The sequence below is a fragment of the Acartia tonsa genome, chromosome 5 (assembly GCF_053477335.1).
Source record: "Acartia tonsa isolate MP-2025a chromosome 5, ASM5347733v1, whole genome shotgun sequence".
In the NCBI taxonomy this organism is placed as follows: domain Eukaryota; kingdom Metazoa; phylum Arthropoda; class Copepoda; order Calanoida; family Acartiidae; genus Acartia; species Acartia tonsa.
The window spans coordinates 11,812,685-11,825,148 of NC_137264.1; the positions used below are offsets into that span (position 1 = coordinate 11,812,685).

The following is a 12,464-nucleotide window of genomic DNA, read 5'->3' on the forward strand; positions in this document are numbered from 1 at the left end:
TATTTAATTGTGAATAAAGCAAGCACACATGGAGGATGACTTAAAGAGTAGCTGCGCCCCAAAAATCTTTTATAATTCAATTTGTGTAAAGCTTGGTTTGAATGTTTGTGATGATATTCACAAATCCTATTTCAAAATTCAAACATTGCAAACTTATATATTTAAATTGGATAGTTAGTTATATCAACAATTTGCTGATTTATACTTAATTTTACGATAAATTGTACCAATATGTATAAGTTGGGAAACTTGTAGATTATAGAGATGCTTCGCTTCTAAAATTATGAGTGATGGCAATCCGTTGAATTTTTGGGCCGGATTCGGATTCCGGATTCTAGCAGTATTTTAAAAGGCTTTAAAAAAATAAATGAAGCATGAAAAGCTGTGAAATGAAAATTATCATTGGCTGTTCAATCTGAGCTCTTGGATTCAACAGCTCATCATGTGATCGTTGGCTGGACAATGAGAGCTCTGCGTTACCAGCTGATCTCTCAACTTCGTGGTTTATGTGGGAAGAGATGGGGGTGGGGGGGATGGTGGTGCATGGGGGGGGGGGGGGTGATATTTGCCTTCAAAAAGAGGGAGTTGAAAGAAAGAACTCAAGACGCTAATTTTAGGCTAGCAATTAAGAATCCGGAATCCGCTATTAAAAAACGGATTCAGGATCCGGATCCAGATTAAAAAATTAGCCCAAAAATTAAGCGGATTCTAGATATCGGATACGGATTGCCAACCCTAAAAATTATACCTTGTTGCAATTGGAATCAGTATTGCAAAAATCAGATGAATTGAATTATTAAAGTTAAAATCAGTATGGTTTAAATGGATGTACGGACTTTCTGGTAACGATTACAGAGCTGCTCCGCTTCCTAAATCGTACCGAATTGTTATAGGAATAATCATGCAAAGGTCTAGCATTCAAATAGGACAATTATAACATGTTTAAATTAACGAAAAGAGATAACGGTTCCGGATGTACGGACGGAAGAACCGAAACTAATCACAGGAAAGCTTCGCTTTAAAAATTTAAGTAAGGCATTATTAAATACTTTTCTAAAGTCAAGAGTACATTTATTCAGTAAACGATAGAAAATAAAATTCTAAAATTAAGCATAGAACTGGATTATCTCAAACTGCCTTCTAGAACCTCGAAACGACATCTAGTATTTTTAAATTATAACAAAACTTTTATGAAATATAGGTGTAGAAGTAAACCGTACACCAAAGTAAATTGGGAGTGAAACGATATAAAATTAAACCAATAGTACAAATAGAATTAAAATTTAGTTATGTACTAAAGTTACTTTCATCTTTAAACTTGTAAAAGAGAAAGAAAGAGAGAGAGAGGGAGAGAGTAATGTTGTGTATTTATGTCTTTACAGTTCAGCTGAAGATACTATTCATATTATAATAGTAAGGTTCTTTTTATCTGAACCCTATGTAGTCTATAACTACTAAACCGATTGGGTTCTCTATTTTAGGTAAGCTTCAGATAGGTCTTGTGATTGTCTGCGCCATAGAATACGGAACCCCTAAAAACTAGGAAGTATAGCCGCTATTAATGCTATATGCAATTAATGGTTATTTTGTATTCAACTTTATATTAAATTTTTAAAAAAGAAAGATACTTTTCTGTCAGAATAATTATTTTAAAATGAGTTGACCATTCAAACAGTAAGCTATCATGGAGACAGGGGTGTATATTCTGCACAAGATTTATTTTTTCCCCTGCTACAAAATTTTTTATTTTTCTTTCCCCCCTAGTTTTTTTCTCACCAAGTAGGGGGAAAATGGAAAAATATTTAAGGAACTCTATATTTTATTTAATTTATCCCTCCTACCACACATTTTTAAAAGTTTTTTTCACCAAGAAGGGGGGGGGGGGAAATGGAAAAATGTTTTCAGTTTTCTTAATTTTTAAATTTTTTTCCCTCCACCCCCTGAGCAGGGGATCCCATGCAGAATATACACCCCTGCACGGAGAAGAAGAAGCTAAATCTTAAAATCATTCAAATTGCTTAGGACAGACAGCCCATCGAACGACTTATGAATGAAAAATACATAAAATATTCAAAACTCAATACCTAAGCTTTCTGACTATTATTTAATAATACTTTTTAAGAAATAAAGCCCAATCATGAAATGGGAGCTAAAATAACAAAAATAATTTAAAAATGTCATTTATGATTTTGTTGTTAACAATTGCAGTTTTGAATAAACATTGATGTTTAAAGTTATGTACCTATATGTAGAAGTATGTGTATGTTTAATACTTATTGCAATATTGGCTTGCTTGAAGTGGTGCTACGAAATAAACAGTAACACTCATAAAACTATATTATTTAACATTGTAGATGTACTTATATGTAGATAAGGTAGTGCTACAAAATACACACTGATAAAACTACATTATTAAACATTGTACATGTACCTATATGTAGAAGTATGTGTGTATGTTTAATACTTATTGCAATATTGGCTTACTTAAAGTGGTGCTACGAAGTACACAATAATAAACCTGAAAAAATGTTTGTTGATTTTTAAAACTACAACTAGAATTCGTCCTAAGGAGTAAAAAGACAATTTCTCCTCTGTTTATTAAATGAAAGATTTATAAATAAAATTAAGTTTTTATCTTCAATCCTAGAATGTTTTCATGAATAAGAAAAGTCAAAACAGTTTTAATTATATACAAAATTCAATTACACAACCTCACACAGTTATGGAATCTCGACCACAAAGAATTTTTTATCCAATCTTGACAAGTGAGGTATTTTTGGAAAGAGGAATATACATAGAAAACGCCTATGTAAATTAGAAAATCCGCAGAAATCATATCTGCAAGTTATTTGCAAAAATCTGCAATGTTAATTTGCAAAATTAATTTAATGCCTTAAATGACTTATTTAGAAAAAAATCTTTTTATGAAATGTGTTTAACTATAAGTTTAGAACATACTTAAGGCAAAAAAAATTTCTTTAGTGTTACTTTTTTCACCTTATAGATGAAAAAAGCAGTTTCTCACAATTTATGATAAAAAAAGGTATAGGAACAAAAAATATGTTTTTTCTTGATGTAAACACAATAATTGACATAAAATCTATCATCCTAAATGTAAAAATCAGATATAGACTCCTTTTTAGAGCAAATATAGAGCAAAAAGTAACCAAGACATTTTTGCAAAGTATGAAAATCTAAAGAAAATAGTTCTTTTTGATTTTGATATACATATCAGATAAATGTATATAAAATTAGTGATCAAAAACTATAAAACAAGTTATAACTTTTTTCAACCCTATCATTGATTAAAATGCACTTTTAGGTTTACTCTTTACCAAAGTTGCACATAAAAACTCTTTTTATTAAGTTATTAAACAAAATAAATTCAAATCAACAATTAGGCATTTTTTGTAATGCAGTAGACCATTTTGTAGTTGGGTTTTTGGCATTAATTTTGTTTAATTACTACATAAAAAGAATTTTTATGCACTACTTCGGTAATTCTTAAACGTAAAAGTGCAATTTAATCAATGAAAGTGTTGAAAAAACTTATAACATGTTTCATAGTTTTTGATCACTAATTTTATATACATTTATCTGAAATGTATATCAAAAGCAAAAAGAACTATTTTCTTTAGATTTTCATACTTTGCAAAAATGTCTTGGTTACTTTTTGCACTATATTGACTCTAAAAAAGAGTCTATATCTGATTTTTACATTTAGGATGATAGATTTTATGCTAATTATTGTGTTTACATCAAGAAAAAACATTTTTTTTTGTTCCTATACCTTTTTTTATCATAAATTGTGAGAAACTGCTTTTTTCATCTATAAGGTGAAAAAAGTAACACTAAAGAAATTTTTTTTTCCTTAAGTATGTTCTAAACTTATAGTTAAACACATTTCATAAAAAGATTTTTTTCTAAATAAGTCATTTAAGGCATTAAATTAATTTTGCAAATTAACATTGCAGATTTTTGCAAATAACTTGCAAAAATGATTTCTGCGGATTTTCTAATTTACATAGGCGTTTTCTATGTATATTCCTCTTTCCAAAAGTACCTCACTTGTCAAGATTGGATAAAAAATTCTTTGTGGTCGAGATTCCATAACTGTGCTCATGCCTTAATGGTCTTATTCGGACTGATTAAACATCGCTTCGTATTATGTGCAGCTCTCCGCTAACATTAAAATAAAAATTTTAAATATAAACTTCCAGTTTTGTTGTCCCGGGCAACCAAAAAACAAATAGTATTAATCATTGATTTTTTTCCATTATTCTCGTTGTCTAGTATACGATAAATTACATGATATAATATCATGGCTTAGAACCGGTTCTTGACCAGCGGATAATAACCAGTTTCGAAGCCACACTATTTTTTTTACCTGTGCTCTCCAGAGTTACTCCAGGCTTCAAAGCAAATTGTACAACAGCTTCCTAAATAGATAGATAGATAAATAGAGATAATAAATAAATCGATAATAAGTGATGTAGATAGGTAGATAAATTGAAAGATAAATAGATAAATTGTACAACAGCTTTCTATATGAATAGATAGATGAATAGACATAAAGATAGATAGATAGATAAACTTTACATCAGCTTTCTAATTAGGTAGATAGATAAATTGTACAACAGCTTCTTAAATAGGTAAATAGACAGAATTTTATAACACCTTCCTATGTAGATAGATAGATAAATAGACAAGTAGATAGATAAATTGTACAACAGCTTCTTAAATAGATAGACAGAGTGATAAGTAGACAGATAAATCATAATACAGCTTAGATAAATAGAGAGATAAGTAGATAGATGGATAGATAAAAATATAGACAAATAAATTGAAAGATAAATAAATTGTAGGTACAGCTTCCTACACAGATAATTTATAAAGTAAATTGATAATAAGATAAATAAGTAGTTAAATGGAGATATAGATAAATAAATAGATAGATAAGAAAGTAGATAAATTATTATATATCTAATCTTTAAGGCAACTTTTTAATAAGCATTGAGGAAATAAGAAAAGTAGAGACAAATCTTGTTCAGTGAATTAAAATTCTCTAGTTTATCCCTTGTCCCTGAGAAGTAAATTGAAATGTAGGAAGTATTGGAATAGGAATTTCAAAATATACATCTATCCCTTATCCCTGAATAGAAGTAAATTGAAATGTAGGAAGTAATACAGGGTCATTCAAGAGAAATGATTTTTTTTAGAACTTAATTATGCATAGAAAATAAAACAATTATGTAAAATCCTTTATATATTTGGAAAACCTATTATGGGACATTTATGTTTTAAATATTTAAAAATGATTATTTCAACAAATTATGCCCTAAAAACCGGTTTTTCCAAAGGCCTTATGGATTTAAGGGGTGTTAAGAAATACACACATTTTTAAAATTCAAATTTCGTGGCTTTTGTTAATAGTAGAAAAATGTTATGCATATCGTTAGAATCGTCATAAGCTCTAGTTTTTGAAAATATAAGAACCGTTTTTGTGCTATTTGTAGTTTAGGAGCTACGTTGAAAAATGTGAGAAAAAGGATGAAGTTTTAAATAATTGGAACATTTTACCACGTAGCTCCTATATTTTATGTAGCACAGGAATGGTTCTTATATATTAAGAAACTAGAGCCTATGACGATTCTAACGATATGCAAAACATTTTCCTACTATTAACACAAGCTGAGCAATTTGAATTTCAAAAAAGTTCGCAATTTTTTACAACCTTTAAATCAATAAATCTTCGAAAAAAAGGCCTTTGGAAAAACCGGTTTTTAGGGCATAATTTGTTGAAATAATCATTTTTAAATATTTGAAACATAAATGGCCCATAATAGGTTTTCCAAATATATAAAGGATTTTACATAATTGTTTTATTTTCTATGCATAATTAAGTTTTTAAAAAAATCATTTCTCTTGAATGACCCTGTAGAATAGGAATTTCAAAAAAAAAACATCTATTCCTTATCCCTGAGGAGAGGTAAATTGAAATGTAGGAAATATTGGAATAGGAATTTCTAAATATACATCTATCTCTTATCCCTGAGGAGAAGTAAATTGAAATGTAGTTAGTATTAGAATAGGAATTTTAAAATATACATATATCCCTTATCCCTGAGGAGAAGTAAATTGAAATGTAAGAAGTATTGGAATAGGAATTTTAAAATATAAATCTATCCCTTATCCCTGATTAGAAGTAGATTGAAATGTAGGAAGTATTGGAATAGGAATTTCAAAATATACATATATTCCTTATCCCTGAGGAGAAGTAAATTGAAATGTAGGAAGTATTGAAATAGGAATTTCAGAATATACATCTATCCCTTATCCCTGAGGAGAAGTAAATTGAAATGTAGGACGTCTTGGAATAGGAATTTCAAAATATACATCTATCCCTTATCCCTGAGGAGAAGTAAATTGAAATGTAGTTAGTATTAGAATAGGAATTTCAAAATATACATCTATCTCTTATCCCTGAGGAGAAGTAAATTGAAATGTAGGAAGTATTGGAATAGGAATTTTAAAATATACATACCTATATCCCTTATCCCTGAGGAGAAGTAAATTTAAATGTAGGAAGTATTGGAATAGGTATTTCAAAATATACATCTATCCCTTATCCCTGAGGAGAAGTAAATTGAAATGTAGGAAGTATTGGAATAGGAATTTCAAAATATACATCTATCTCTTATCCCTGAGGAGAAGTAAATTGAAATGTAGGAAGTATTGGAATAGGAATTTCAAAATATACATCTATCCCTTATCCCTGAGGAGAAGTAAATTGAAATGTAGGAAGTATTGGAATAGGAATTTCAAAATATACATCTATCCCTTATCCCTGAGGAGAAGTAAATTGAAATGTAGGAAGTATTGGAATAGGTATTTTAAAATGAAGGTAATTTGTTAGGTAAATTATCACTTCCACATTGAATACATTCGCCAAAATAAGAATTTAAAGCCATTAGTACTTAAGAAACAGGATGTGTATGAGTCAACTAAGATCTCGTAAGCGGCTGGAACTATCATTTCAATTTTAGAAAAGTTTTACATTAGTAAAAGAAATGTTTTAGGCCATTAAAAACAAAACGATTCTTATAAATTTAAATATAAAGATATTTGAATTCTAAAAAATAAAGGATAAATAATGAATAATAAATTAAAGGACATCCCCAATTATGATAAACAAAATTAATTTTTCTGCAAAATAAAATTATAGGTTAACAAATATGCGATCTTATTTATTAAACTTTGGGTGGCAAATATAATGTAATGTCTAATGTCACCACCCTGTTATAAAAAAGTACAATTTGAACGGATGTTAAGGCACACCAATTTGTTAGTAATGTGCTCTGTAGCTTTAACTTTTAGGTAGAACCAGGTATCAGGAATCTATAGGGATAAGGCAATGAAAAAAAATGTATATACAGCCCCAATGATGAGAAACAACATTGCAATATCACATTGTGGATTTAAAATATTGTTTGGAATTAACCATTCAGAGTTCATTAAAATTGACCAAAGTGTATTATCTAACGAATAAGAAAACGTAGTTATAAAACTTTGGGTACCAGTGTAATTTACAGTTCAATGTCCCCTTCCTCCCTGGCTAGAACCAGGTATATATAATCCTTATAATAAAGTAACAGGATGTTTGTGTGTCTGTGTGTCTGTGTGTTTGTATGTTTGTACCGAAGGATCTCGCTAACCGCTGAACCGATCGGGTTCTCCTTAACAGGGTAGATTCTCATATGTCTCGGGAAGGTTTATAACTATTTTGGGGGAGGGTACCACCACCCTCCCTAGAGAAATTAAATTTTTTTTAAATTTCTCAATTTTAGAAAGAGAGTTCAACGAAAAACAAACGTCAAACGTAAATTATTAAATTCGACTCTCTCCTTTTCAAGTGCCCCTAGAGGCCTCTAGGGGCGTAGCCGCTAGTATATGATATAGAAATAATGAATAAATAATAAATAATAAACTTTTATTTAGGTATTCTTTTAAATTTCTCTTTATACATTTTTACCCAAAAAGTTTAGGTACTTTTGTCTAGTTCTTAAATCTTTCCATGTACTTTAAAAGATTTGAACTTAAAAACTGGCTAAAAATATATGAATTATCTTAAAATGTACCTATGGTTATTTAAAAATAACTTAAACGTTTCAGTCTTCTTTTCAAGGAAGCATTGACTAGGACTAACCTTCGTCATTATCATCTTCGATACTTTCAATAGCTTTCCTTTTCTTTCCTTTAGTCTTCTTTTTCTCTTTCTTCTCCTAAATAAAATTAGAATGCTTATATAAAAGTAATAGGATGTGTGTGTGTGCGTGTAGCTAATTGTTTCCTAAACAGTGAAGCTTCTCATAGACACAGGGAACATTTACAGCTATTTTGGGTGAGGATACCCCTACCTCCAAAGAGAAATTGCTACTAGAAAAAAATGTCCCCTCAATTTTTTAGGAATAATCTTAATTTTTAAAGTAGTACCTACGGGAAGTGGCCTATTTAAAGCTTTCCTAAAATGAAGAACTAAGTTTAGTACCTAGTTATTGAAAACTTTGTATTCAGACAAAATTAACTTACTACTGTATATAATAAGATATGGCAATACGCGAAAGTAACATACCTCTGGAGATTCTAGCTGAACACCTTGGAAATCAGCAGCACTTGAATTTAGGTTTCCCCTGAAATATAGAAAATAGATTTATTACCAAAGATGGTTAATCAAACACAATAATCCATACAACTTAGACAAATATCAGAGATGAAAAAAAACAGGTTTTTTAAAAAAGAACAAACCAGTTTTTTTTTTTGTTTAAACCAGGTTTTTTTGTTTTTTTTAAAAATAAAAACCAGTTTTTTTTGTTTTTTTAATAATATCCAAATTATAAGCCTGCCCCCCCCTCTTTTTTCACCCCCTCCCCCTTTTTCTCACACCCGAAACGGGGGGGTGCCCAAAAGGACCCGAAAAAGGGCAGCCCAAAACCGCCCGCCCAAAAGCGCCCTTCCGATTTGACAACCCTGACTGACCGTTATTTACTGTATTATTTACGTTATCAAAAGATATAAAAAAAAAATTAATAAGTATGTATGTAAATTGAAAATATTTTTCATTTTTCCCCTCCACAGGGGAAAAACTAAGGAGTTAGGAATTAAATATTATATATTTTTCAGCTGGGGGAAAAAATAATCTTGTTCAGATTGTGCAGCCCTGAAATGTGTACACTTTCAATTCAATAATTTAGGCAGATTGTCCCTCTAAGGTGTTCATATGTTCCCATTGGCTCAATTAAGGAATTAATCATCTAGACCTCCTATATTTATTTTTAAAAGGTGTCGTTTTAAAATAATTTTTGAATTAAATATCACTCATCGTTATTTCCTTCCAAAACAAATCAAATAGGAAATACCTAATTTTAAAAGAAAACCTCATAATCACAAATAAGGTGATTCCAGTAAATGGATGAATTCGTAAGTTTTTTTTATATAAATATTTTGTAAAATGTAAAGATTCAATAATAAGAATTTAAATGAAAAGAATAAACTAACCTGGCATTAGCTTCTGATAAAGCAGGGTTAGGAGCAAAGTAGGGCGATCTTTCTGACCCACCTCCTTCTGTTGGTGGTGGAGGTTGATCTACACTTGATCCAGGCGCCTGTTCTACACTTGGGCCTGGTGGTTCAATAACACTTGAGGATATCACAGACGAAATGGCAGAGGTTTCTGTATCAATTTTTTTTTTAAGATAAGAGAAACTTGCCGTACAACCTGGTATTAAAAAAGGCAGGTGAACTATTTCAACTATGGATCTCAAAGGATAAAGCAATGGAAAATAAATTGCAGACTAGCCAGCCAATTTTGAAAATAAAAAACGTACATAACGTACACAAAAAAATACGTTACGTACATAAAAAAAGTAAAAAAACGTACAAAAACGTACATTCCTAATAAAAATAAGTTAAATAATTTCCTAGTTACCTATTATCAATACATTTAAGTCTACTAGCAGCTACCTGTAAAGTAGAACCATAGCGAACTGACAGACACAAGAAATCCTATTACTCTATTCAAAAGAACTAGCGTCTACGCTCCTAAAGGCCTCTAGGGGCACTTGAGGAGGGGAGAGTTGAATTCAATAAAAAAAACATGGATGACAACATACATAAGTAGCGAAGCTCAAAAGTTATTTATAGACATCTGGAAAAAAATTAACTTAAAATCGCAATTAAAATTCATTTTTGGGGGGAGGAGGTAGTTTTTTTTCTAAAGTCAATTTCTCTTGGGAGGGTGGATGGTGATACTCTTCCCCAAAATAGTTATAAAACTTCCAAAAACCTATGAGAAGCTATCCTGTTAAGGATAACCATATCAGTTCTGTGGTTAGCGAGATTCTTTGGTTCAAACAAACAGACATTCTGTTATTATGTACAAAGTATATCCTATTATAAGGACCAGCGACTACGCCAATAGAGGCCTCTAGAGGAACTTGATTAGGGGGGGGGGGGGAGTTGAATTCAAAAACCCATTTTTTTATTTAAAAATAAAAAGTAAAAAAAAAGGATGACAACATCCTTAAGTAGCGAAGCTCAAAAGTTATGGATGGAAATCTGGGAACTATATAAACTATAGAGTAGTGTCGTAAAAAATAAGCATTTAACTTATTTAAATAAATCACAAAACCTTTTAAAAATATATAATAACGTGAAAATCTAGGAATAAATTCAGCCCCCCAACCAATAAGCAAATCTCAATGAAATTTAGTGGAAGTATTAAGAATGAAAACTAATACAATCCCTGAAAATTACAACCGTCTATCAGGAATATGAGTTGTGAAAATCACAAAAACCTATACATCTAGGAATCGATCTAGCACTGCAACAAATAGACAAACCTTTAAGAAACTTTTTGAAAATATGTAGAATGTGAATTTATTTATTCCCTGAAAATTTCAGCCGTCTATCTTGAATAGAAGTCGAGAAAACCATGAAAAAAAGAAAATCTAGGAATAGATCTAGCACCTAACCAAAAGGCAAATCTCAATGAAAATATGTAGAATGTGAACTTATTCAATCAAAAAACAGGAGCCGAGAAAATCACGTTTCTCCGATAGCATAACGGACTGACAAAGTGATTATAGAGTAGATTCGCTAATAATTTTTTTAGTGAGGGAAGGGGGAGTAGACCACCCCCATTTCTGATTTCAATTTTAAAAAGAAAGAAAAAATAGGGGAAGGGTTGTGATTTTTTTCTAAGAGTAGTTTCTCTTGGGAGGGTGGTTGTACCCTCTCCCAGGACCTATGAGAAGCTACCCTGTAAAAGAGAACCATATCGGTTTATCGGTTAGCGAGAACCTTCAGTACAAATAAACTGACAGAGAGACATACATCCTGTTATTACGTACTAAGTATATTCTATTAAATAAAGTAGAAAGTTTTTTGTCTGATGCTTAAGATTTTTATAACTACTTCACACAGTTACCGAGATGGTTTTAGGCTATTTTTCTACCATTTTGAATACAGGTTCTTGAAGGGATATGGAAGGACAGAGAAAATAGCCTACAACCTCACAAAGATCATGTCGGTTCAGCAGTTAGCGAGATTCTTTGTTACAGAAAAAAAAGGATTTATAGGATAAACATATAATAGGATATAGGGTTATTTTGTCTATTGCTAAAGATCTCAGAAAATACTAGTCTTTAATACAAAGTAAATCAATGCCTGTCTGTCTAAAGCTTAAGATCTTGGTAACCGCTGAACAGATTGGGTTCTAAATTCTAATCTTCAGGGAATATATCTACTAGTCCTGTGGTAGTTTTAGGCTATTTTCTTTGAGTGTGGGAAACCCACCCCCCCCCCCCCAAAAAAAAATCAACCACCCCTCAATTTATTTTTGTAAACTAATGCAAATCAGCGGGGTGGGGGAACCTAAATGAAAAAAATAATCACAATCTTTTTTTATATTTTTTTTGACAAATTTCCAACAAACGATTCTATAAAAGAGGGATACGAAGCCTCTAATCCTAGTAGAAAGTAAAAAGCTTTAAGTTTCCCTCCCCCAAAGAAAATAGCAAAAAAAATCACAGGACTATTAGGTATATTCCATGAAGCAGACGGACAGACATCATTCTACTTTGCATTATAGATAATATACTATTTTTGTAATACTTTTTGTACAAATACAAATAAATATACAAATACTTTTATACTTATATTTGATTCTTATTCTTTAAAAACTGAAGATACCAAAAAATAAGACTTCTTAATCCTACACTGTGCACCATATGATATCTCGGAAAATTTACCCAAGTAGGTATATAAAGAATTTGAAAAAAAAATTATCGTAAAATCTATTAAAGGGGTAGTAGCATGAAATGCATTTAAACTTGAATTTAGTCAACTGCATATCTCTTTCTGTTCAATAGTTTAAACTATATCTATAGGACATATATTTCAAATCC

The 12,464-nt window shown here is 30.6% G+C and overlaps 1 protein-coding gene across 1 annotated transcript in view; it reads right to left on the bottom strand.

Annotated features, from left to right (window-relative positions):
• The window catches only part of LOC145318755 (E3 ubiquitin-protein ligase rfwd3.L-like), a 52,219-nt gene that overhangs the window by 28,259 nt on the left and 11,496 nt on the right, over window positions 1-12,464 (bottom strand). The window contains exons 8-11 of the mRNA XM_080160255.1: window positions 9,556-9,730; window positions 8,633-8,690; window positions 8,207-8,282; window positions 4,388-4,439 (exon numbers count right to left, since the gene is read on the bottom strand). Coding sequence (XP_080016381.1) covers window positions 4,388-4,439; window positions 8,207-8,282; window positions 8,633-8,690; window positions 9,556-9,730 — 361 coding nt within the window. The remainder of the gene's footprint in view (window positions 1-4,387; window positions 4,440-8,206; window positions 8,283-8,632; window positions 8,691-9,555; window positions 9,731-12,464) is intronic.